At 52.0% G+C, this 26,097-nt stretch overlaps 1 protein-coding gene across 4 annotated transcripts; it reads right to left on the bottom strand.

Moving 5' to 3' along the window:
• Window positions 1-1,073: 1,073 nt before the first annotated feature.
• On the bottom strand, window positions 1,074-25,687 carry ALKBH5 (alkB homolog 5, RNA demethylase). 4 transcript variants are annotated; one of them, XR_003607056.2, is made up of 6 exons: window positions 24,157-25,687; window positions 16,039-16,119; window positions 6,191-6,346; window positions 5,198-5,354; window positions 3,266-3,396; window positions 1,074-1,823 (listed from the first exon to the last, which is right to left on the bottom strand). XR_003607056.2 is itself a non-coding variant. In XM_028089541.2 (5 exons), the coding sequence occupies exons 1-5, from the start codon at window positions 24,924-24,926 to the stop codon at window positions 3,319-3,321; spliced, it is 1,242 nt and encodes a 413-aa protein (XP_027945342.1). In that variant the 5' UTR covers window positions 24,927-25,687; the 3' UTR covers window positions 1,074-3,318. The 4 variants fall into 4 exon arrangements, 3 of the variants coding, with proteins under 3 accessions (XP_027945342.1, XP_027945343.1, XP_027945344.1); XM_028089541.2 differs by having other exon boundaries at window positions 1,074-3,396; XM_028089542.2 differs by lacking the exon at window positions 3,266-3,396.
• Window positions 25,688-26,097: the final 410 nt, after the last annotated feature.

Here is a 26,097-nt window from a genome sequence, read left to right as displayed (position 1 = left end):
GTATCAGAGGTTGAAATGAGAATAAACTCGGATAGCTTGTCAAGGGCCACACTCACAGAGTCCAGGAGGGGGTGGGGAGTTGGGTCCTAGTCTCCCTGCCTGGAGTGGAAGCGATGGGACCACACAGCACACTCAGGACTGTGCTGAAGCCAGCCAGGGGCCTGGGGAAGCCCAGAGGCAACCCTGGGGAGACCGGGTGAGGGCCAGAGGAGGCAGAAGGCATTGGCACTTGCAGAGGTTCACAGGATCATGCGCTGGTGAGTCGGGTCTCCTCCACACACCCATTAAACCTGGGGGCCCTGGCCGAGCAGGGCAGAAGTGGCGGGGAACCTAAGTTCTTGCCTCTGGGGCCTTAGCTCCCCATCCAAACTGAGGTACAGTAGTCCCCGGCCCCGCTCTGAAGCACTGTCGCTTGGACCCTGCTGCCTCCTTGTGGGCACGGGGTGGTAGTGCACCAGCGAGCACGCAGACACCTAGCTGGAGAACTCCAGCCCCACCGTAGGCCGCAGCTCCTGGGTTCCGAGCCCCTTAATCTCTTGCCAGTGCCAATCTCCTAATGATCTTGACTTGTCCTCAACACGGCAGCCTGAGGGATCCTAAGTCTGATCACGTCCTCTGCTCAAAACCCTCCCATGGGAAGCTACTCACAAGAGCCAATTGTCAAATTTTAAGGAATTTTGCAATTCATTTGTTAAAACATTCTTGAAGATCATATAGAATTATGTTAAAAACAAAGGTAGTGCTCAAAACTAAGCACTTCCTATGTTCCGTCTTGCTATTGCCTGTACGTTTTCATTCCTTACATCTGTGGTATCTGTGAGGTGGAGACCCTGTACAACCATGTGCTTCTGTCCCCCTCTCTTCACAACTGTGTTCAGTGACCTTATGGTTGAGAGCTTTCAATCAGCCACCAAGGGAGTGTGTACCCCACAGCAATCAGCAAACGCCACCAATCAGGCTGGATTTATTGTTGATTTTCTAGACCAGTGCCATCCAATAGAAACAGAATGTAAACCACATACGTGATTTCAAATTTGTGAGTAGCCAGATTTAAAACAGTAACAGGAAACAGGTGAAATTAAAGTGTATTTTATTTAACCCAGTATGTCCAAAATATTGTCATTTCAACACGTAATCAATATAAAGTAACTAATGATATATTTTACATTCTTTTTTTCATACTAACTTCAAATTCTAGTGTGTATTTGACACTTAAAGCACATCTCAATTCAAACCAGCCACATTTCAAGTGTTCAACAGCCAAACTGTCCAGTGGCTGCCATATTGGACAGCACAGGTCTAGATTTAAGAAATCAGTAGAGAAAATAATGCGGATTAAATTTAATAGTAGTGCTGAGGCTGAGAAATTTCAATCCAACTAACATAGTTTGTTCCAACGATGAGCAATCAGTAGGCCATGTCCCAGGTTTAAGGACAGACTTATCGGGAAAAGAGTAGTGTAGCAGGCTGAACAGTGACGCCCAGAGGTTTCAGGTCCTAATCCTTGGCATCTGTGCATTTTTTTCCACTTTGCAGACGTGACTAAAGATCGTTACATGGGCAGATTATTTTTGATCATCCTGGTAGGCCCTAGCTCCAATCACGAGTGTCCTAATGAGGGACAAGCAGAAGGCGACTTGGTACACACGGAAGAGGCAGCCATGTGGCCACGGAGGCAGAGACAGGAGTTATGGGGCCACGATCAAGGAACGTCAACAGCCACCAGAAGCTTTTAGAGGCAAGGACTGGAGCCTCCAGAAGGAGCATGGTTTCGATCATGATCTCAGCCCAGCAATCGTCATTTTGGATTTCAGACCTCCAAACTGTGAAAAAACACATTTCTGATATTTTAGCCACCAAGTTTGTGGTACTTTGTTACAGGAGCCCTGGAAAACTATAATCAGCAATGGGATACAACTCCATTTGCCATATCACGGTTGAGTTACAACCACAGATAAGCTACAAATAAAAGAATCTATCAAAAAGATCGACAAAAGCATCCTGTGAGGAACACTTGGCTATACAGAACTTTAATAACAAAGAGTGTACTGTGTGTTTTATTATTTGTAATTTCTGTGCTACACACCTTTTGTGTCGGCACAATTTAGAACAGCTATGTGCGAGAGAGACCTATACCAGGTCTGTCTTGTATCCTCAGCACCCAGCGCAGAGCCTGGCACACAGTAGGACACTCGTATTTTTCAACGAAGGGGTCTTTGGGCCGCAACTTCCCCAGCCAATAGGATCGAAGGAATGGGATGGGCTCCCCACGAAGGCAGGGCTAGTGCCAGATGTTGATAGAGCACCTACTGTGTGCAAGCCTGGGGTGGGAGCAGAGTCAGATTCAGGGAGTCAGGTGCAGAACCCCGGCAGGCTTAGGGACTACTCAGAAAATTAGTTTAGTCCAGAGATGGGGTGCTGTGGAACTGCTGGGCAGAGACTGAAGCCAATGATGCAGCAGAAGCTACCAGGGCTGGAGCCCCCTGCCCCAGCCTCTCCGGTCTCTCATTCCTGCAGAGCAAAGGGCCTCTTTGGGACTAGGAAGAGCCCAGGTGTGACTCCGTCATAGCTACCACCGTAGAGCGGCAGCTCCCCAGCCCTCCACGTGAGCCCCCCCATTCTATGCCTGAGCCAGGGGCCTGGGCACAGAGTGGGAGGTGCCCCCCTCTGCCCTGTAGTCTGGAGGACTTTGAGCAAGTTACCTTCCCTTTCAGCTTGTGTCTCCTCTCTGGGGCAACCGGGACCCAGTCTACCCCCGCAGGCCTAACTAGCCACAGACCACATGCAGGCTCCCCCCCACTGCCTTTCCTATCCTGTCACCGATTTCCAGGACTGAGCCCTAGCCAGTCACTTGCTCCCTCTAGATTAGATTCTCTCTTCTCCTCTCTGAAATGGGCGGTTAAGTGACTTGCTGCCAGGTTTCCACAGCAAGAATTGGCCAGACTGGCTTGGGCACTGGAAGTCAACGAGGGAGACTGCAGACCCAAGCTGACCAGAATCTGGCAGCCAGGTCTGGGACCTGGAGGGACTAAAACCCTCTGGGCTCCAACCCCAGTCCACACAAACACATCTGCCTGACGCCTGTAACTGTATCCCACAACTCTGTAGTACACATCTTGAAAGCAGGGACCAGAAGACTTCTGCTCACTGATGAGGTCACAGTGAGGGCTCAGCCAGAATATAGAAGGAACTCAAGAATTTGTTTAACGAGCAAAACCACTTGCTTATCTTTTACAAAGGCCAGGCTCTCCCCAACTTTGCTCACCCTGTCCCTCCTTCACTGGCACACAGCCTGTCACGTCCAGTGGGGGGAAGGCTTCAAAAACTCAGCAGGGTGTGATCCTGGCTCCTGTAGGCCCATGGCGTCGGGGGCACCTGGACACATGGTCCATCCTCCTGGGAGTGGGTGAGAGCACAGCAGGCAGAGGGGAAGTTCACCTTCGGCCCCCAGCCCTATTACCTCCCATGAGGACCTCCCTGGTGGGCAATGAACTCTGTCTGGCCTCCCCAGCCTGGGTTCAGAGTTAAGAAAATAAGGGGATTAAGGAAGCACCAAATGCAAGTCCTCTCTTATAACAGTATCGGACAACTGTTTCAAAATATATTAGATTTGGTTTTTATTGTAGAGCACACATATCAGGGCAAAGTGCTGCACACACAACTACAAATCATTTTTGGGAAAAAAGCTGTAAAAAAAAATAAAACTGCAACTGCTTTAGTTATGCAGTCCCGACTTGAATCCACGCTGGCAAAGGAGTTCTGGGCCCTGAGAGGGGCTTCTTGATGGTGGTGGCTGCCCTAGATTTCTGCAGCCTCAGGCCTGGGCCTCTGTAAGACAAGGCCCCCTGGGGTGGTGGCAGCCTGGGGACTGGGAAGGCCTCTGCTCTCAGCAGGCCTGGGTCTCGGCCTTGGCTGGCAAGGAGACATTCCTAATGAATCTAGATCATCTAAACCTTGCAACCTTCAAGGTTCTGAGTAGGTGGGAACTGCCAAAAACTATCTTTTTTCCTTTTATTACTTCTTCAAAGCCCCTTCCCCAGCTCTCACGCCCCTGAAGGAGAGGAGGCACCAACCCAATCTGCAGCCCTGAGCTCTGGCCTTGGATGCATGCTATAGGCAGACAGAGGGGGCGGACAGGCACCTTCCTATGGGGATGACATGGAAAGAAGGCTCACGCTGGCCAACGTAGGAGAAAGGAAAGGGTTAGGAAGAAGTCAGGAGACCAAAGGAAAAAATAAAAACTCAACAACAAAAGAAAACAAAAACCCTACCACACACCACAACAATTTTCCATACCCCAAATGCTAGACTTGGAAGGACACCAGTCCCTCTAGCTAGAAACAATTCCTAAAACTGCCCCAACGTGGTAAGTCTAACTGTTCCGTACAATCACACGCATATGCTTGAAAGAAGCAACCCAGCAAAGTGGCGTGCTCCTGGCAAGAAAGGTCAGGACCACTGTAGCCAGCCCCTCAGCAGCTCAGGGACCTGTGGGCAGATCAGGCCAATGGGCGTGCAGGAAGCCCAGGGGCTCAGCCAAAAGCTTTGGGGTGGCAGAGGACTGTTTAAACCTCCACGCAGGCATCCTGAACAACTCTGCTGGAGGAGGAAGAGGCTATCTGCGTGAGCTTCCAGGGCCTGGAGAATGGGTGAGAGGGGGGAGGACAGCAGGCCTCCTGCAGAGCCAACAAGGAACATGAGATCTCAACCCAGCACACAGACATGGGGGGTGGGTGGAGAGAAGGGGCAGAAGACTGAACTTCACTTACAACACGGAGGAAGATTTACATTTAAAGCAAAACAAGAATTTTCTTAACCAAAACACTTTGTTGCTCTTAAATAAACCCAGTCTGACACGGCCCCACTTGAGGACAGCTACCCCCCCACCTCTACTGGCCACTCCAGCGTGAGCTTCTGTCCCCTATAGATGCCAACAGCCTTTCCATTTTGTAGGAAAACCAAAAACATGAGAATCAGGTCCCAGCCAATTCTGTTCTTCAGCCTTAACAGGCAACAAACCCGAGAAAAAAAATGTAAGGATCAAAAAAAACAAAAAACAAAAAACAAAAAACGAAAAACAAAAACCAAAGAAAAACAAAACAAAACACCGACATGAACAGAAGGAGGGGGCAGCTCCGTGAGTATTAACCAGAGTTCCCGGGAGGCGCAGCAAGCCTCAGTGCCTCCGCATCTTCACCTTTCGGGCGGGGCTGCCTGCCGCCTCCGAGCAGTCCTCCCCAGACTCGTAGGACTTGCGCCAGTAGTTCTCGGAGCTGAAGCTACTCCTCCGACGGTGTGTGGGCAGCAGCACTGAGCGCCGGTTCTCTTCCTTGTCCATTTCCAGGATCCGAGGCCTGCAAGGGAAGAGGTGGATGGAAGCATCCCTCACCACCTGTGGGCTGGCGCACTCCAGCTCAGCCATTCTCCAGGAGGGGCGGCAATGGCGGACGCACTGGCATCGGCCCTTTGCCCACTAAGTGCAGTGGCCACGTCTAGTCTTTGAAACACCTCCCAATTACCCTGGGAGGTCTGCCTGGCTGAGTCCAGTACGCCAGGACACTGCCAAACCTGCTGGACAGGAGGCTCCTCCCATCCCAGCACAGCCTCAAGGCCCTGCACCGTCCTGCCATCACCTCCTCTTTTCTGTCCCCGTGCTCTGCCCACCCCTCATCTGCTCACCAACTCCACTAGCCCCTGACCAGCAAGTTCTTCCAGCCTCAGGGCTTCAGCCCAAGTACCTCTTGCCTAGATGGGCCTTCACATACGGCTTTCCTCACCCTTCTCATCTCAGCTTAAACACTTCCCAGAAATCCTCCCCCCAACCCTTCTGAAATGGGTCCCTGGTCTGCTATCCTCCATGGCCCGAGCTTCCCTCCTAACATTTAAGTATACCCCACAAGAGTATTTGTCTGGGTGGACTGAGCGAGGCAAGTCAAAGGGAGCCCACAAAGCCTTCCCACTTGTCAGAATCTCGTCTCAACCCCCGCTCTCTGGGGGTGCAGGCAGCTGGTCACGGGTTAGGTGGGAATGCCACCAATGCCAATGACCTAGCAGCAGACATAAGGCTTGGAAAGGTGGTCAATGCCAGGCTCCGAACCACCCACCCCAGGCTTCCCCCACCCATTTCACCCTACAGCCAGGCCATGGGGCTGCTTTGCTGGCCTTTGTTGAAGGTCCCTAAGCTGAGCACCTGTGGGCAGCATCAGGGTCTGCCTTGCGATGGGACCGCTTGGGTTTCAGAGCAGGGTCTCTGTTGTTTCCCGACAGACGATCTGAAGCATAGCTGGGTGGTAACACAGAGCTGCTCAGGGACTTTGTTTCCAACCGGGGTGCGTCTAATCTTGTCCTGCAAAGGAAACATGCATGGGGTCACCAGTGGGCCTCTGGGGAGGGTGTGGGCCCCATCAGACCAATTCTCTGGCCAGGAAGCAGGGAGCCAGCAGTCTCTGCTCTGTGCCTCAGTTTCCTCATGGTTCAACTAGGCCTGGCTGACTTGCAAAGACCCACCTTCTTAAGTTAAGGCTTAGGAGTAGGAACAGGAACATTTCTGTTTGGAGACCTCTAGTGAGAAAGATCTGTTGCACCAGGGGAAAGATCCAGGGTTCTCTCTTAGCTGGACAAGCAGCCCCACTCACCCTGCTTCGGCCCAGAGGTTCTCCAGGGGCTTCTATTCCACCTGCCAGAGTACTGAGGGCCCCATAATACTCAAGCAGATGCCTTCATCCTTCCTGAAATATCAAGACAGGAAAGAAGGTTCCCCTGGTCCAGGCCTACAAAAGGGAAAAGAGACTCTCCTACAGGAACCCTAAGGCTGTGGCAGAGCCAGGAAAGCCCAGGCCCAACTCAACATTCACACGCTTGGCTATGATTCCACCACAGCCACCTGGCAGCTTCTGCCAGTTACAGGATGCTATCCAAGTCAAGGCCAAAAGGCTTTTGAAGGCAAAATCCCCACCAAACAGTAGGCGTGAGTTTTAAGGAACACACTGCCCAGTAAAGGGAAAACATGAAAGTATGGACAGGGGAGAGGGAGAAGGTGAGCAGGGAGATAGTCCAGGGCCATGATTGGAGTCCTTTATGAAGCCAGGCCAGGAGGAAGCTAGCCTGGGAAACCTCAAAGCCCCAAGGCTTCTTGTGTGGTACAGAGAAGGCTGGTAAGTCAGGCTGGTGGCAGCAAGGGGAGCAAGGCAGCAAGGAGAGAAGCCTGGGGTGGGGAGTGATGGGGACACATCTGGCAAAAGGCCCTGAAGGCACCCTTCCCAAAGGCAGCTGTGCACAAAACAGTCACTTGGTTCTGAGGAAGGTGCTGTGGTCAGAGCAAAGCAACCTCACAAGAACACTGCAGGGAAGACAGCAGGAGGGAAATCCGAGAGCTGCCCTGGCCTAAGCCACATGGTATTCTTCGTAACAACTACATGCAAACCTCACAGGTCCCTCTACCTACCCGCCCCCCGACTGGCTGACCTGCTGTAAACAGATGGGGAAAACTAGGTCCCAAAGGTTACGGGTCCTAGAAGTCGTGGGAGAAAGGTTTAAGCCCAGGTGAGACTCCAACCAAGCCTGACAAGCAGTAACCACAGGGCTCTGACCCTGGGCAGGGGTTTTTCTCCTGTAGCCAGCAGGGGGCGCCTCCTAGCTAGGAACCAAGGCTCTAATGCGCTCAGGCCCACAGCGGTGGGCAGACCAGCAGGGCAACTTCCCCTGCCTGTTTGCTTTGGCCTCATGGACACGGAAGCAGAATGGTCAGCTGTACAGACTGGCCTGCCAGTTTCGGCCTCCACTCTGGGCCCTCCAAGCTCAGGGAACCAGGACCTACCTAGCAGCAAAAGGAAAATCCAGCCCTAATGGTGCCACTTAGAATCCAGGCTGGTTTCCACCCTTTTCTGGGCCCATTTCTCCACCTAAGCAAAGTAGGAAGAAGTGTGGCTGGTCCTAGGGCCTCTTTCAGTTCTAAGGGTCTAGAAATCCAGTGGCATCCTTCAAGGCTAGGAGGTTTTTGTTTTGTTTTGTTTTTAGATATTTAGGGGGGGGCGGTGCCTGGGTAGCTCAGCCAGTTAAGCATTTGCCTTCGGCTCAGGTCATGATTCCAGGGTCCTGGAATTGAGCCCCACATCGGGCTCCCTGCTCGGCAGAGAATCTGCTACTTCCTCTGCCCTGCTCACAATTGCTGTTTCCCTCTCTCTCCCCAAAACAAATAAAATGTTAAAAAAAAAAAAAAGATTTTTAAAAAAGATCTTATTTATTTGAGGGGGGAGGGGAAGAGGGGAGGGAGGGAGAAAGGGAGGGAGGGAAAGAAGCAGACTCCCTGCTGAGCAGAAAGCCAGACTAAATTCCAGGACCCTGAGACGATGACCTGAGCTAAAGAGGCACACGCTTAACCGACTGAGCCACCCAGGCGCCCCTCAAGGCTAGGATTGAGACGGTTATCAGGAAGAGGTGGTGCTAGCCAACACCCAGACACGAGGGTGGGAATTAGAAATCACTGGAGCCCAAGGACCTCTTCATTACCAGGCCAGGCCTCATCCCCCCACCCCAACCCTTCCTGGCTGAGAGGGCCAGGTGGCGGAGAGCAGACCAAGTAAGACATCAGCTGTTAAGCTTGGCTGAGAGGCCTCCAAGGCTGTGAAGACTTATGGAGGAAAGCCCCCCCTCACACCCACCCCCAGCACGGTGGAGCTAACGCCAATGCTAAGACTGCACAGGTACCAGGAGCACACGCTCAGGGCAGGAAAAATACAGCAGGACGAAGCAGCCCCAGTGAAGCCCTGGCAGGCAGGGCCTGGCAGCCTGCAGTTGTTTTCTCAGATGACTGACAGACGGCAAGAGAACCAAGAGCACAGCCACCAAGGGAGAGCCTGGCTGGCCCCGGCACTTCTGGGGCTGCAAAACATTGAGCACATCCTGCCACGCAGGCAGAGCTTGCACACACTGATCCCTGGAGGGGATTCCCCGCCCCCCGCCCTTCTTGAGCGGCCAGCCTGGGCAGCGGTGGTGGCCCCCCATCATGGGGGTAGGGCCACTGGAGAGGCTAGGTAGACAGGTGGGACCAGCGGAGACTAGACAAGCGAAGGACACGGACTGGCTCTGCTTCTCTCGAACTGCCTAAAGGAGGGGAAGGATGTTCTGCACGAGACAGCACCACCGCCATCAGGAGGCGGCCCTCAAGAGAAGGGATGATCAGAGGAGGCCCTACTAAGAACCCTGTCTCTCGTACCCACTTTGGGGGCAGTATAAGCTCTGTGTCCCCAAAGTGCTCCTGACACATCCCCTGGGGCTGTTACAAGTACATCTCAGAATAGCTGGAGAAGTTCCTGCCCTCCTTCCACTTCCAAAAAGCTACCGTGCTGCAGGAAGCCAGGCTAGAGCAAGATCCCAAACCCACTGCCCACTGACAGCTTAATTTCTGAGAACACCCCTCTTAAAAGGCAGCTAACTTCCAAGGAGCATGCCAGGCCCCTCAGGGTTCAGCAAACAAGATCCATAAACTTGGAAGTCAGGAAGTGCTAGCAGTAAGGGCTGGGGCCTGGGCCGCCTCAGGTGGCAAGAGGAACAGACACCTGCCTCACAGATCTGACTTAACATCCAGGGGTTACAGCAAGGCACCCCAGGTATGTGAGGTCACCCACGGTGTCAGGACAGCCCCCAGGACAAAGCAGGGATTGGGCACAGATCCTGGGGAAGCCAAAACAAAGGGAGGATGACTAAGCATTAATATTAACACATTAACATGTGACCTGAGGGCAAAGAGAGGGAGTTGACCATCCCAGGAGCTCTCCTCATGTTCCTTTATCACTCACTGAATCCTCTAATCCTTCAGAGAAGCTGCTGAGAAGGATTACTTCCACCGTAAGGATGGGAAGCAATGCTATATTGGAGACCAAATCACTGGCCTAAGTCACACAGCTACTATCCCATGATGGCCTCTGAAGCCCAGGTGGGCTCTCTGTACTCCAACAGAGCAGACTGCTGTCCAGGCAGACCACCATTTCTGGGAGACCAGGAACCAGCCTGCACCTGGAGCCAACCATCCCACAACTCCCGGCTCCACCCTCACACCAAGCACCCTTGTGCTTACAAAGCCTGACTCTCAAGATGGAGCAGGGAGGCAGTGCAGCAGGTCTGTCTGAGCACCCTTATCTACTGAGTGACCTAGGCCTCTAGGCCTAAGCTGCAGCACCTGAGTATCAGATTCTCACAAAGCGCAGACAGTACTGTTCTCTCTCCCGCAACAGTACCCACCCCCTCTTGACACCACTCCCCATCTTCCACCAAACTCCCTCCAACATCACACCTCGCTGCCCACAAGACAGTTCTGACCACAGCAGGCTTCTACACCGGTCTCAGGAGAGCCTGAAAGGCACATGAGGGGTATAACCCAAAGAAGAGGGCACCCCAAGCCCATGGTCCTAGCAGGGCTCCCAGAAGACCTCCATACCCAGGCCTGCACAATAACCAGGCCCCAAGGGCCTCTCCAACTCGTTCAGCCTGATTACCAACATGTCCTACCACATACCTGTAACCCAGAGCTCTACGGATGATAGCCAGACAACAGGGCCAGCATCATGGGTGCCTAGGAATCCCCCGTTCAGGCCTGGTTAGGTACCGATATCCTCCACAACACCAGGTGGCCAGACAACAAGCTTGCTTTCTCTGGCCTGGCCCAGTGAACAACCTATCTCCAGGTCTCGCTTTCCTCTCACGCGGTGCCTGAACTCACACCTTCCCTCAACTGGACAGCAGCCTTCCTCATCCCCTGCCCGACTCATCAAATTCAGAGAACAAGTACGGTAAGGAAGGGGCTAGGAGAAGCAGGCACAGCATTCTTGAATTTAACCATCCCTAGCACCACCACTAACCCAATTTATAGGTGAGGACACAGGGCTCAGATAACCAACTTGTCTTCAGTGAAGACAGGGCAAAGCCAGGCCAGGAGCTTAAGCCAGTTTCATCCCCAGGTGGTCTTAACTGCTCCCCCATTCCTTGTGCAGGGTAAATGCACATAGACACACACACTCACTGGACCAAGAAACAAAGGTAGGCTAATCCTTGGCCTAGGAGACGAGAATCATGGAGACAGAAGCAATGGCACAGGTCTTTGGTGGGGGCAACGTCTCAGGCCGAGTCAGGGAAACCAAGAGCTGGCCACCCCTGCCCCTCCCCAAGGGACGAAGCCCAGAATGCACCCTCCATTCTCACCCTCTGCTCATACACACACAGAGCCTCATACTGGGGTTACTCTGCTTTCAGGAACAGTCTCCCCCTGACCCCTGGGAGTCCCCTGTTCTGAACGACCAAATAAGCCATTTAACTCAGCCTCCTACAAAGTCTCTCTCATGCAAATCCCTCACCCCACTGCTTCCTGGCATACCAGCCTTGGTTAACATTTGGCAAATGAACCTCTAGCTGCTCTTCCCAGCTTCAACCCACTAAGCTGAGCTCACTTAACCAAAGCAAAGAAATGGGCTACTAACACTGCCTTGAGCCACTTTATGTACTAGAGAGATTAGCCATGCAGGAATACAAGATCTTGTAGGCAGACCTAGGGCAGCCCTGGGTGCCTCCTGAAGACCAAGGGATTGGGTGCCCTGGCCACCAACCGAAGGCCCTGAAGGCCCGCCCACAAGCCATCTCCTGATGACCAAGAGTTGATCCAAGACCTTCTTCCCATACCTCCCCTCAACTACACAGATCCTCTATACTTCACACCTAGCCTTTAAGCTTACTGGTTTTTTGGTTTTAAGAATTTTCAATTAATTTTTAAGATTTGATTTGTCGGAGAGACAAGAGAGCAAGCACAAGCAGGGGGAGCGGGAGGCAGAAGGAGAAGCTGGGTCCCCAAGTAGCAAGGGGCCCGATGCGGGACTCGATCCCAGGACCCTGGGATCATGACCTGAGCCAAAGGCAGCTGCTTAACCAACTGAGCCACCCAGGCGCCCCAAGAGTTATCATTTCATTGAAAGAGAGAACACACACGCGAGAGAGCACAAGCAGGGGGAGGGGCAGAGAGAGAAGCAGACTCCCACTTTAGCAGGGAGCCCAATGCCAAGGCTCAATCCCAGGAGCCTGGGATCATGACCTGGGCGGCAGGCAGACGCTTAACCGACTGAGTCACCCAGGCGCCCTGGGCTTACCATTTCTGCCTGGCCAGCGATTTCCAGCTCAGGAGCCAGATCTACCAATCCTGTCCCAACTCCCCCCACTCCCAATCCTGTCCGAACTCCCCCCACTCCCAACCCCCGCCGAGCTGGATGTAATTTTTAAAATTTTTGTTTCTTGTTGCTGTTGTCGTTTGCTGGGCTCCAGCAGATACTCTCTGTGCTTTTAAGACAGTATTCACTCTGCTTGTGTTGTTCCGGCATGCAAAATGCCAACCTGTTACATACCAGCAGACCCAGGGTCAGGGTCTTACTCAGCCGTTTCCTGGTTGTGACCCCGAACAGATTACAATACGAAGCTGCAGCCCGAGGATTCCACTCACGGGGAAACCCTCAGGTGGTCACTCCCAGCCTCCCAGTCCTCCCCATGAGAAACAATGGTGCCACACACATGGAGACTCAGCACCAACCACATTCAAAGGCGCCACATTCTGTTGAATCAAAAGGCACTTGGTGGCCACCCACCCATTTCCCATGAGGCACTTGGAAGGATAGTCCCAGCTCTGACTGACCAGAGCTCGTGACAGAGCCACCCAAGCCCTCCCACAACAGCCTGTACAATTTTTATCCAAACTTAAGAGAAGGCAGGACTGGCTTCCTCCCCCCTCTGCCTATGAGGAGCAGGGCCAGGCTCAATGCCTAGATTCCACCCATCTAGATGCAGCCTCACCAGCAAGCAAGTCAGCCAGGTACCTGTCAAGGCCACATCCTTGATGTCTGGGCAGTGCCTGGGCCAGGATGCTCCCTTTTTCATCCTGTCACCAGCTCGTCCTTTTCCAAGACAAAGCCCATACAGCTAACTCTGGAGCTGCTCCTCATTCACATGTGTTGTCCTCCTCTGATACCTCCTCTGGGCCAGGCCTCAATGCTGGGCCTGACTGAACAGGGTCCCCGCCCCCACAGAATGCAGATTTGGAAATTCACGATGGCAAATATAGACTATATATTAACAGTCTAAAGTGGGGGGAGGGGATACACTGAGAAGGCTACAGGTACGTTTGTGATGCTTTCCGCGTGTCAAAACGATCAACACCTGAGCCTTGACGGATAAGTCAACCAACTTTCATTGTGCATACGTGGGTCATTTGCAGGGTAGGATGCGGAGGATAAGATGAACATGTTAGATGGGAAAACATTCCCAAAAGAGGCTACACTGCTGCAAGGATGCAAGTCCATGGATCACACTAGGAGCTCCAAGTACTTTAATGTAAGTGTGGAGTACAAGACAACAAGGAAAACGCCAAAAGGCTAGGCTGCATGGACAGGCAAAGCCCAACAAGGAACCCGGCTTTTATCCTGGGCCTCTCATCTGGTAACCGGAGTTGTCTCCCTACAGCTGGGCAGTATTGGCTGAGGGCCATCCTCCCACTCCTCTCCAGCCCCCTCATAACCAAGGCTCTGTGCTTCTGTTCTCTAACCCAGTCTGTGGTTGGCTCCTGGGCCCATTCAAGTCAAAAGGTCAAAGAGCATCAGTTACCTACCAACAGTCAATTCTCCAAGGTCAGACCACTACCAGGGGCCCGGCTGGCCAAAGAGGTTCCGGGGGGACCTGGTTAACAGTGTAGGCTCCTAGCTCCACTGAGAAGCATCTGACCCAGCCAGCCCGGGAAGTCAAGTAAGGGAGCCACCATTGAAGAGGAAGGAAACAGCTGGAAGAATGACCTGACACTCCAGCTTTGGCCACTTCATTTGCGCCTCCAGTGAAGATTTCCCTGGGATAAGCTATTTTGAGGGGCTTGCCGGGCATCTGGGAAGCTGCTGCTCTGGTTTTATATCCCTCTAGGAGTTCCTCTCCAAGCTCCTGGCCTAGGTGGGCCACTTGGCCTTGGCTGAGTTGGAAGTGCCAGTATAGCCCAGGAAGAAATGACTGGGGAGAAGAGACCAGAAGGCAGCTACAACTGGGCTGTATCACTTCCGTGTTCTGGGTTTTGGCCTGTGCTGGGAACCACAGGAAAAGAAAGAAAGGCAGATAAAAACCCTTCTGATGAATTCTGGGAATATTCTTAGGCTACAGGTGAGACGCTGCCAGCTCCTAAACGGACCCGTCTGCAGCTCCCACGTGTGCCTGCTACTCAGCCTGCACCCCAGGACTGTCCTTCAGGTCTCTAGCATTTCCATTCTATATAGGTACAACAGACACCCCAAGTTTTGACTTGACAAATTGGTAGAGCCATGCCAAAGAGATTTCATCCACCACATTATTTTGGAGTTCTGGACCCAAAAGGCCAAGATGCTCAACTTACAGATTGAAGTTAAAAAGATGGCAAGCCAAAAAACAAGGATGTACTTTAAAAAAAAAAAAAGAGAGAACTCCTAATGGCAAAAGCTGGAATAACTGGAGCATAAAACAAATACCCCTAAATCCATATTGATGTAAGTAAACAACTGAATAAAGAAATACACAAAAGAAAAAGAAGAAGAAACAAAATGTCTTTGTAGAAGACTTCCAAATAACTTGGGTGGTGACTCCCCACTCCTTATGCTGGGGGGCTGCACATAGCAACTTCCCTCCTAAGACAGGAAAAGAGTAACTTTTGCCTGCAGAAGGTAACCAACGAACACAGCTACTTCCTTCCTAAGGCAGGGGAAATAGTAACTTTAGAGTGCAGAAGGTAACCGACAAACACAAGTTCAGCCGGGTGTTAACATCAACAGTGAGAAGTCCTGTGCCCTGGACAGGACTGAAGAGAAGAGGAGCTTTACCTCTGTGGTCTTCCCCCAAACCCCGAACCCCAGTAGAACCATTACAAAAATGTCAAATTCCAATGGAGAGATACTCTACAAAATATCTGACCAGTTAGTGTCATCACGAATAAGGCAAGTATGAAAAACTGTCACAGCCAAGAGGGGCCTACCTAAGGTGACATGACAACTAAATGTAATGTGGGGTCCCGGAACAGAGTAAGTATGTTAGGAAAAGACTAAGGAAATCCGAATAAATAAGGACTTCAGTTAATAATAACATATCAATACTGCTTTCTTAACTGTAACAAACATATCTTACTAATATAAAACGTTAAGATCGGGGAAGTGGTACACACGCAGTACAGGGAAACTCTGTACTACCTTTACAATTTTCTGTAAATCTAAGGCTATTCTAAAAATACTATTTAAATGAAAAAAAGAAAAAAAAAGATGGCAAGCTATGGGACATTGTGTTCCAGCCTGGGGGGGGGGGGGCGTCCAGGCACTGGGTCTGCTCTCCTGACAACCCTGGACAATCATCTAGCCTCTTGGGACTCCACTCTAAAGACAAGCTTGTCTTGACCCAGCATCTGTTTGGCTCGGTCCATTCACTCCACGAGCAGAAAACCAGAAGTGCTAAAGAGCCAGGTCTAGTGATGTCGGTCAGTACATCCCTAACTCCCTGGCCAGAGAGGAGAGACAGCCACAAGCTATGCCACTGCTAAACACTGCAGCCTAACCTCCCACCTTCGTTTCCTCTTCTCACTCCCTGCTCCTCCCAGAAGTGAAAACCCAGGCGTTTTTAAAGCAGGCTGCTAAGGCACAGTCTAAAAATACTCAGCAAGATCACATGTGACAAATCAGAACCAAAGAGATGAGGGAAGAGACAGGGGGAGGGGAGGTCTGGAAGAGGGGTCCCCAAATCTTGTCTCAAGACTGTGTCCATAAACACTGGGAGCATGTGCTTTGGCTCAGCCCCCAACTCCTTAAACAGACACAGAACTTAATTTTCCAATGAAGAAAAGACAAAACCGCTTCTTCCTCAAAGAATTAAAATCAAAAAGTATGAGACCTGATAGCCTTTTCCTCTCCCAGGCTTCATGCTGCTATGCTATTGATACAGAGGAGCCAAGTTCTAAGGGAATCCAGACCTACATCTCCAGACAGTCCTGCAGGTGCCAGACACCGGGGCACTTACTTCCTGAGGATGATGACCGCTCTGCGCTCCTTGATGTCCTGAGGCCGTATGCAGTGAGTGATTTCATCAGCAGCATATCCACTGAAAATAAACACAGAGCATATGAGCTTGGAAAGTGAACAGACAATCAAAGTCCCTACAGGGTAAAGAGAGACAAATATGGTCCAGGTCTTAAGGCCACCTCTGCCCTGTTATTTTGAGAGGTTCAAGGATCTACATGGAAAGGGCAATCACCTGTGAAGCTCTAGGATGCTCCACTCAAGGAAAAAACCTGGGATGAGGCAAAGGCAGGCTTGAAGGCAGAAACCACAGCAGCAATCTCTCCACACAAGCCAAGAGCCCTTCTTTTACAGGGCCCCCAAGAAGGTACACCTTTAGTCACTCTGCAGGCAGCCAGAGTGACTTAGGTCAGACCTTGGTGGGAAGACAAGAACTGCATCTCCTCTTCTTCCTTCCCTGCCCCCGTCCCCCTTCAGCACGAAGAGGAAGCCAAGGCAGACACGGACAGCCCTGAGTCACCAGAGAACTAAGGCTGCAATGTTCAATTTGTCTACTTGAAAACAAGCTTTCAAAAACCTCCATTTGGGGGGATCCAAAAATCTTGAAGACAGCTGTGTTTGGGATATTTTAAGAATTCCCATCACACTCAAATATCTATTTATTTTCATCAAGTTACACAATTTAAAAAACTGCTTAGACCAATGAATGTGGGTAGATGACTGTCCTCTTCACAGCTAACATCTTTCCGATTTGAAACTCCGGAAGCAAACTCAGCATCCTGAGCCTCCTCACATGCCCTCAACCAGGAGCATGGCACCCAAGAGGTACTCCCACCCCAAGTTCCTCCACTGAGCCGAGGCAGGGCTCTACACAGCCAGACACAGGCGCGGTGGGAGGTGAACACCTCAGCCTTGTCTTGCTCAGCTTTTCCCTGGCCAACCCTGGACCACAAATCGTCCTCTCCACAGCTGCTCATCAGCTCCCTTCTCAAGGGCAGCTGTAAAGACACCCGTGTGACCGTTAGAAACACTGCAGGCCTGGGAGGAACGCCTCAAAATGGCCAGGCTGCCCCAATGTGGGCAAGAACTAGAAGCAAGACAAATAGAAAATAAGTCCAAGAGGGAAACCCCTCTGATTTGAGGCCATGCTGGGAGAGACAGAACCTTTATTACCATTTTTAAAAATTTTATTTATTTCTGAGAGAGAGAGAGAGTGAGAGAGAGACACCACTCATGGGAGCATGCGCGCGCACACAAGCAGGGTGAGTGGCAGGCAGAGGGAGCAGCAGGCAGAGGCTGAAGCAGGCTCCCTGCTGAGCAAGGAGCTTGATGTGGGACTCAATCCCAGGACTTTGGGATCATGACCTGAACCGAAGGCAGACCCTTAACTGACTGATCCACCCAGGCATCCCCCAAACCTTTATTTTAAAGATTTCCTCTCTGAGCTGCTGCTCCTAGACCAGAGGTTTTCAGTTTTCTCTGGGACCATCAGTCTTAGAAGAGACTATGGACAAATGTCCACAACCAAATCAATGTGGAAAATATCGAAGAGTTTAAAAAAGCATGACTGTATTAAGGGATCTGAGAATTACTACAGCAACACAATTTTTTTTTTTTAATGGAGCACTGACCAAAGAAACTTCTCTCAAATAACACGCATTCATATCTGTAGGCCTACAGTGAGAAATGCCACACACAGAGGAGTTGAAGAGACCTGAGTGAGAACCCGAGTTTTGTTGCCTACTAGCCTTGTGACCTTAAGGAAGTCATTTGCTGGGGGCCTAAACCTGTTTCCTCATCTGTAATAAGGACAGTAGTAGGTTTGGGGTGTTCACTTTGTTATGCTTTACAACTTATGTATTCTTTTATGACCACTAATGATAATAATGTTTTCTATTTATTTGAGAAAGAGACAGACACCACGCACACGGATGCACAAGAGTGGGGGGCAGGCAGTAGAGAGAATCCCAAGCAGATTGCATTGAGCAGAGTCCAACACAGAGCTCGATCTCACGACCCCGAGATCATGACCTGCGCTGAAATGAAGAGTCAGACGCTTAACCTACTGAGCCACCCAGGTGCACCAAATGATAAGATTTTTAAAAGGGGAAACACTGTCTCTTCCCTTGTAGGCAGAATTAGAGTTCTATGACTACATGGTTAACACCCCTGGAAGCTGTAGGGCTATTTTGAGAATTAAGTTAGATAATAATACAGTGTGCCTGGCACGGCATTCCCATTTACTAAGCACAGGACAGAAGCCAGAGGGCCCTGGACCACCGCGGGGCAAGCTAGAGACTTGGGTTCAGTACCTGCCCAGGAAATGTGATCTGGGTTCCTCTTGCAGGGATCTGCCAGCAGAAGAGGCCTCATGGGCCCCATTCCCAGAGCCAATTCCAGAGCTCGTTCTAGGCTCTTGTCACTCCACAATGGGAGAATGCAGGTGTGGGGTGCAAGACAGTCCTGTATAAACACAGGACTTCCCCCAAAGAGCTAAATCCAATTCCCAAAGGCAATCCAAGGCACTTTTTTTTTTTTTTAAGATTTTATTTATTTGGGGCGCCTGGGTGGCTCAGTCTTAAGTTAAGCGTCTGCCTTCGGCCAGATCATGATCCCAGAGTCCTGGGATCGAGCCCCGCATGGGGCTCCCTGCTCGACAGGGAAGCCTGCTTCTCCCTCCCCCACTCCCCCTGCTTGTGTTAAGGTTTTATTTGAGAGACAGACACACAGAGAGAGGGGGAACACAAGCAGGGGGAGTGGGGGAGGGAGAAGCAGGCTTCCCTGCCGAGCAGGGAGCCCAACGTGGGGCTTGATCCCAGGGATCATGACCTGAGCCGAAGGCAGACGCTTAACGACTGAGCCACCCAGGTGCCCCCCAAGGCGCATTTCTAAGGCCTGAACGTGCAGTACTAGCCACAGACAACCTTTCCTACTGTTGCAAGTATTAATCGGTTTGACATGGCTACAGGTAGCTCCACCCTCACCTCCCATCTTCAACAAGGAACCACTTCCCTTAATGCAGAAGGAGTAAACCCAGACGTCTGTCAAACCTTAACTGCCCCCACCTCCCAAAGGCCTCCAGAATTCTGCCACTAAGCCCAGGCTTCAGAAGAACTAGTGTGGAGGTAAGACCACACGGACCCCCAGAAATGACCGTGGCACTGAACACACCTGAACAGCTCATTAGTACTGGTCTTCTAGAACTTCCTGGCAGCTGTGACATACTGACCCCTCCTCAGTATCTCAGGCTTCTCTGGCAGCAGGAGGCCCTAAGTTCTGGCCAAGGGAAGCTCTTCTGGCTAAGCTTCAACAGAAAATGTCCAGCAGAGACCACAGAGGATTATTTACTGCTAAGAAACCTACTTACTACAAGAGAAACTGTCTGAAAGTCAGAGTCTGCCAGCCTGAAACTTAATATGCCCTGGGTCCAGCCTTACCCTTGGCATGAAGAAAAGTTCCAGTGCCTCCTGCTCTTTGTTTTCACAGGGAAGGGAGAAGAGGAAATACTTCATGCTGGTCAGCCTCCTGCTCCCTGCCTGGGCTGAGTCCTTTCAAGTCCCCCCCACCCCACGTAGCAGTGACCAGCACGCCACAAACATCAAGAGTGACAGACCTGGCTCCGTCACCCACTAGCACTATGGCTTTCAGTGACTCTTAAGAGTCTTTCTTCTCCCCAGGGAAGCTTTCCTCAAATCCCCCAGGCTGGGTTTCCCCCACACCACCCACCGCCCCCCCACCCCACTACTATGTTTGGCTTTGTGGAAATTGTGTCTTCCCTGCAAGACTAAGTGCTGCAAAGGCCTTATTCGTCTCTGCACTCAGTGGACGCTAAATGAAATGTGTGTTGAGCTTAACTGTTCTGTTTCTACATCTACAAAACAGATCTCAAAGCAAATCCTTCCTTAGAGGATTAGGTGCAGGTTAAATGAAGAGTCTGAAAAACTCTAAGGGACCGTGCAGGACTGTACATTTCTCCTCTAGGGGACAGTCTTGGAGACAGTGTTAAGGCACATTTCCAAGACAGCCACCATTCCCCAACATCCACTCTGTGCCCTGCCCAGGACAGAACAGAACCAGAGGTGGAGGGACTGGCCAAGATCACTAAGACTGCCTAACAGCCTCCCTTCAGCTACAGCTACCTGTACTCTGGGCAGCCCCCATGAGCCTGCCTTATGCCTCTAATGGCCAGCCAGCCCTGACATGTGTATGACCTATTTACTTTCTGCTTGCTCTGAGCGTCACGATTAAGACCATGGTTCACCTGCTAGCTTCCTTCCCTTTGCTGCTTCTGCCATCTTGTTAGGCCTGGCAGAACCAAGTATAACCAATCCCCTTGGCCCGGAGCTCCTCCTGAGAACGCACAGCCCTGACTTCATCCTGAGGTTCCTCCCCCTGCCATGGAATCAGAAGACTGCACACAAGAGATGTGGCCCAGGACCTATCTGCCCTACTTTCCCAACTATTTTAAGCCAGAAAGCTAAATTTTGCTCTCAAACAGCTGAACAAGATCAGCCCTTAGCCCAGAACGGACAAGAGATGCCCACTCACTCCACCCAATATCAGTTATTACTTAGAAGTTACAGGCTGCGCTCACCTCTGCGTGTCCCATGGCTCGTGGTAACAAGTCATTTCCAGACAGGTGGCTAAGGCCTTGGTCTCTGGGCATGTGGCCACCACAACCACAGACCATGCAGCAGTGATTAAAAGTAGCAGCAAGTAAGCAATTAGTCTTGAGGTAATTATTCTAATTAATCCAACTAAAATGTGTTTTAATCTGCTCATTCACCCTACAGAGAACAGGAGAAGAAATGTGGAAAGAAGGGATATGAAAAGAAGGTAAAAAGATACTTATTTCCCTGGACTATAGCATTAAGAGAGGACCAACTAGGCTCAACATGGGAAGGTTACAAACACGACGACAAGAAAAAACACTGGATTTGGAAAGTCCTTTAAAGCACTTCCAGAAGGGTCTGTGAGGCACTGTTCCAAATGCCCACATTTGGATACTGCTGAGTCAATGTTTGCCACATACTAATGTCTACACTGACAACTATTAAATATAAAACAGTATTCCTGCCATGTAGCCTTGGAACGGGTATAGACTCCACTGCTAACAACTGAGGTCTGAGTCACATGAGACTTACTAAAAACCCTCCCCACCTTCAGAGAACCACTATTTTCACCAGCCCCAGTCTTCCAATCTGCAAATTTACAGCTCATCACTTCCGGACTGGGATACACACCAGGAAGTGAAAGAAAGCATCACATCCCCTCTTACCAGCTTGGAGAAGAGTCCAAGCAGCCCTTAAAGAGAGGCATTACTAACAGGCAGGTGTTCACTCACCTGCATACCAAGGAAACTGAGGGTACTAAATGAGCAGGTGCTAGAAAATTAAAATTAGTGGAAGCATCCAGAACCCTAGAGCAGTGGCTCTCCATTGGAATGATTTTCGCAGCCCCGCCCTGGGATATCTGGCAATATTTGGACACATTTTTGGTCACCATAAAGGTGAAACTGCTATTTAGTGGACAAAGACCAGGGATGCTGCTAAACATTCTACAATGCACAGACCAGCCCCTACAAAACAAAGAATCAGCCAGCCCAAAATGTCAATAGTACTACTACGGATGAGATCTGATCTAGTGCTTTCCCATGGCATGCCTCGCCAGAATCTCTACTTCAGGTCCAGGTTGAATCTGAGAACTAAAAACGAATTCCATCAGCCTCAAGTCAGCATCTACCTGCCCCCCGCCCCCCGCCCCCCTTACCTATGGCTACTCACTGCTACTGCCACCAAAGCTTCCGTGTTCTCACTAACAACTTCGTTGCCTGGCTAAGTTCTAGTCACCCTTCAAGTTCTACCTCATTTCCTCCTACTAAAAACTTCTAACACTCCAAAAATGGTCCCCCCACCTTCAAAGTACTCCTGCAGTTATTTTCCTGGGCTGTAACTGTCTGTGGCTCCCACTAGGCTGTGAACTCTATGAAGGAAGAGCCACGATGCAGGCTCCATCCAATCCCTAGCCCCTTCCCAGACGAGATCAAGGGATCATTAAATGGGTTGTGTATGAAAACAAATACCCACTTAAGCGCCTACCCCGTGCCAGGCTCTTTATAAAACACCAAATCACCAACATTAATTCTAAAAGGTTTTGGAAGTTGGCATTACCCCCACTTTACAGATGGGAAAGCCAACTCAGAGAATGCCCACAAGGTCTCAAAGCAAATGACAGCCAAGCTGGAGTCAAAGCCTGGGGCAGCACTTTTTCAGGATATGGCTGAGCCTCCGGCATTAACACCAGAGCCAAGTCAGAATCCAGGAGTTGGAAAGAACTGGGAAAGCTTTAGGACTTTACTATTCCAAGGAAAAGATGAAGAGAATTTTCCTGATGATGCAATCCTGTTGCTGATCACTAACAGATCTGTATTTTAAGAACTTAAAACTTCTGCTCTTCGACAAGGCGTGTGTGTGCGCGTGTGTGCGTGCGCGCGCATGCGCGCTAGGGGGAGGGAAAGCCTCAAAGTCACAAACTGCGTCTTATGAGCACCCATTACACACCCAACCACTGCTAGACCTCCTCAAGACAACCTTAAAGACCTGTGACTATGGAAAATTCATATTCCCTTAAGAGACTAAACGGCCTTTGTGTGAGCTCCTTTTAGGATCAAGAGCCCTTCAATGAAGTCAGACACCAAACTGCCTTACACAGCAAGCCACTTGTGAGGGTCTGTCCTGGAAATCCCATCTTAAAGGGCTCTACACTAAGACCTTAATCTGGGAGCACCACTTAGATCCAAGGGTAAGCTTGGAAACCCAAATGACAAAGGGGCACCTGATGGATAAGCGGCCATCTAAGTTTCAGATGCATAAGGAAGCCAAAGTACTGTTTCGGCTACCACTGACTTCCCAAACTTCCCCATCAGGAGACCTTGGGATATCACAAGGCTCTGCTGCCACTCCCAGATACAGAAGCAGCCTCAGCTGCTAAACTCAAATGAGATCAATGACCTGCCTCACATTAAGAGAGTTCATATTAAGGAACCCACTTCTCCCCAGGACCAGGGCCCATGGCTCGGACTTCAGAAGTTAAGCTGTTCACAAAAACTCAGCACGTTCTGATCCTATACTAGAATTCGGTGGTCAAGCAAGCCGCTCTGTGCAGCTGCAGTCTAGAGCTCCTAAGAGGTTTTGGGAATTACTGAAAATACAGTGCTAGGTTACCTGTTTTAGGGCTGGAAGGAGGCACCTCCCAATAAAAATTTCCTACTCCATATAAACAAAGACGTTCCAGCAGAAAATCTTCTTGGGGACCAGGGTACTGAGCGAATTCTCAGCACGATCTGGGACCCAAAACAGGCCAAGAACCTAAATTCTGTGCCTGATGCAACTACAAAGCACCAGGTAAAAAGATCCACTTTATTTGGTTTCATATGGCCCTGGTAACAGGTAACACCTTCTTACAAAGGGCCAACAGGCTCTTCTGCGGCCAACAGGGGCTGCATTTTCCGAGTCCGCTACACCCTATTTCTGCCTCAACCACTCATCTGTTCGTCTCCAGGGAAGTCACTCCCTGGAAAGTGTTGGGAAGAGAGAATCTGTATCTATTAAATACCCTCAGGGACCTTCCTCCATATTTTCTCGGTTAAGAAAGCCTTACATATGTCTTCCGCTTAAAAAACAACAAAAACACGAAAATGGCTGAGTTGGACAGACTCTCAAATAAGAGTTCCACTTATTTTTTTAAAAGCACAGATTTGAAAACAGAGACCCAGAAACGGAAAAGTGACTTGCTAAAAAACACACACAGAAAACAGACTTCTAAAATCTCAGCCTTCTAGAAAGACGCCTTTGTATCAATTCTTAGTCAAGCGTGTGTGATCACGCCAAACCTGCCCTCGGGATACAAAATTCTAGATTGGTTCCCTGACCCCTCCCCTGCTTCCTTACTACACGTGTTTTAAACACAGACCCCTTTTCCCCCCTGCCCCTTCTCCCCCCCAAACCAGAAGAATGGGTCACAACTGTAAAGGCGAGCTATTTGCTGCCGCCTCCTGGGTGAGGGTGGGCAGCTAAGGCGGCAGGATGCAGGGGCGCCCCCTCCTTCCCGGGTGGGTTACCTGAGCACAGTCACGCTTCCCCTGCGCACCGGCAGGGAAAGCACAGGTTCCGACACCCGGATGGGCTTGAACTGGAACTTGCAGCCGAAGCAGAGCGCGGAGTCGCTAAAGAAGGACACGGACACGATGGGGCGCTCGAAGATGTGGATGGGGTCCACGTGAGACACGATGCAGCCGCCGGGCTGATAGTCGTTGATGACGGCGCTGTTGACGAAGCCCTCGGGGATGACGCGGTGCTCCACCAGCTTCTGGATCACCAGCTGGTGCACCCACTCGGGGATCTCGTCCACATCGCCCGGCGGGTACAGGCGCTCCTGGCCAGGCCCGCGCTTCTGCAGCTGGGCGCCGTACGTGTAGCCCTCGCCGAAGAAGTACTTGTTGCGCAGCGGGGCCCGGTCCACCGTGTGCTCGTTGTACAGGCCCTTCTCGGCGCGGGACACCACCTCGTCGATGCGGGCCTCGATCTTGGCGCACTCGTCCTGGCTGAAAAGACGCATCTGGCGAATGCCGCTCTTCACCTTGCGCGCCTCCTCCTCCTTCTGCAGCTGCTGCTCCTCGTAGTCGCTGCGCTCGGGGTCCGAGTCCTCCTGGTACTTGCGCTTAGCCCCGGACACCGGGTAAGGCTCGGCGGCGGCGGCGGCGGCGGCGGCGGCGGCTACGGCGGCGGCGGCGGCGGCCGCTGCCTCTCGGCTGCCCGCCTTATAGTTGTCCCGGGACGTCATGGATTTGAGCTTCTCACGCAGGTCCGTGTAACCGCTGGCGGCCGCCATGGCCCCCACGACGCTGCTCTAGGGTCCTCCGGGGCCGGAGGGGCGGCCGGGCATGGCTCTCGGAGGACGCGCCCCGGCGCCCCCGGAGAAATGGGGTTCCCTCAGCGCCAGGCCCCCATGCGAGACCGGGGGACCCGGCGGGGGGGGGGGGGCGTCGAGGGAACGGGCGCGGGGTCGGGCCTCAGGGGCGGCGGGTCATGCAGCGGTGGCGGCAACAGGGCTTCCTTCCCCACCTTCTTCACGTCCCACGGAGCAAGGGCGCCGGCAGCGCCTCATGCCGCGGAGGGCCGCTGCGGAGGACCGACCCGACTCCCAGCCAGACCCTCAGACGCCCGGCCCAGCCCGCACTTTAAATTGCTCCTCACGACGTCACGGGCCGTTCGCCCGACGTCCGCCAGCGCCGCTCCTCAGCGAGCTCCTCAGCGCGCACGCGCAATGCCGCCAGCCACCGCGGCTCCGCGCGCAGCGGGCATGCGCGTGCGTGTAGGCCGGGTCACCGGAGGCGCCCGCGCAAGCGCAGACGGGGACCGCTCGGCGTCCGACGCCCCTCCCCCACTCACTGAAGGACTCCGAGGGAGGACCCTCAAACAGCAACCTGCCTCCTTGACGCGCCTCCTCCGCGACCGAAGGGCTCCCTCCACAGGGGTGCGCTCACACTGTCAACGCTCTCGCGATGCTGCGTCACGGCATCGTCCAAAGGCTCGAAAACGCCTCAGCCCTCAACGCGCAACCACCGGGGAACCGCCACAACCTAGGCTGCCCCGTCACCGCCCCCTTTTGCGTTTCCAGTTCTTTCATTGGGTCACCGGCCACGCGCCGGGCGGGCCCAGACGGGAGCTTCCGGAAATTGGTTCGCATTCGTGTCTGTCAATCAAGTGGTCGCCTTGGTTACTGCGTCCGTCACTTAATTAACTGCGTGGAGGGCGTCGAGGACCCCTGAGGGGTGAATGGGTGGCTATGGAAGTGCCCGAATGTGGACGCCAACGGAGAAAAGCCCTCAGACTCTTTAGGAAAGTTCTGAAACCGGCCGAAACTCCTCGAACTGCGGGGCCGAGAGCACCGGGTCCCAGCTCTAAGTCCAGACGGCGACGGCTGCAGAAGCTGGACTCATTGAGGGGGCACCTCCCTGCCCCCCACCCCCGCCGCCTCCCCGCCGCCCGGAGTGGACGTT

The sequence above is a fragment of the Eumetopias jubatus genome, unplaced genomic scaffold (genome assembly GCF_037043125.1).
Source record: "Eumetopias jubatus isolate StellerSeaLion01/CBP00866 unplaced genomic scaffold, mEumJub1_p1.0 scaffold_10, whole genome shotgun sequence".
Taxonomy (NCBI): domain Eukaryota; kingdom Metazoa; phylum Chordata; class Mammalia; order Carnivora; family Otariidae; genus Eumetopias; species Eumetopias jubatus.
This window is presented reverse-complemented; position numbering and strand designations above follow the sequence as displayed.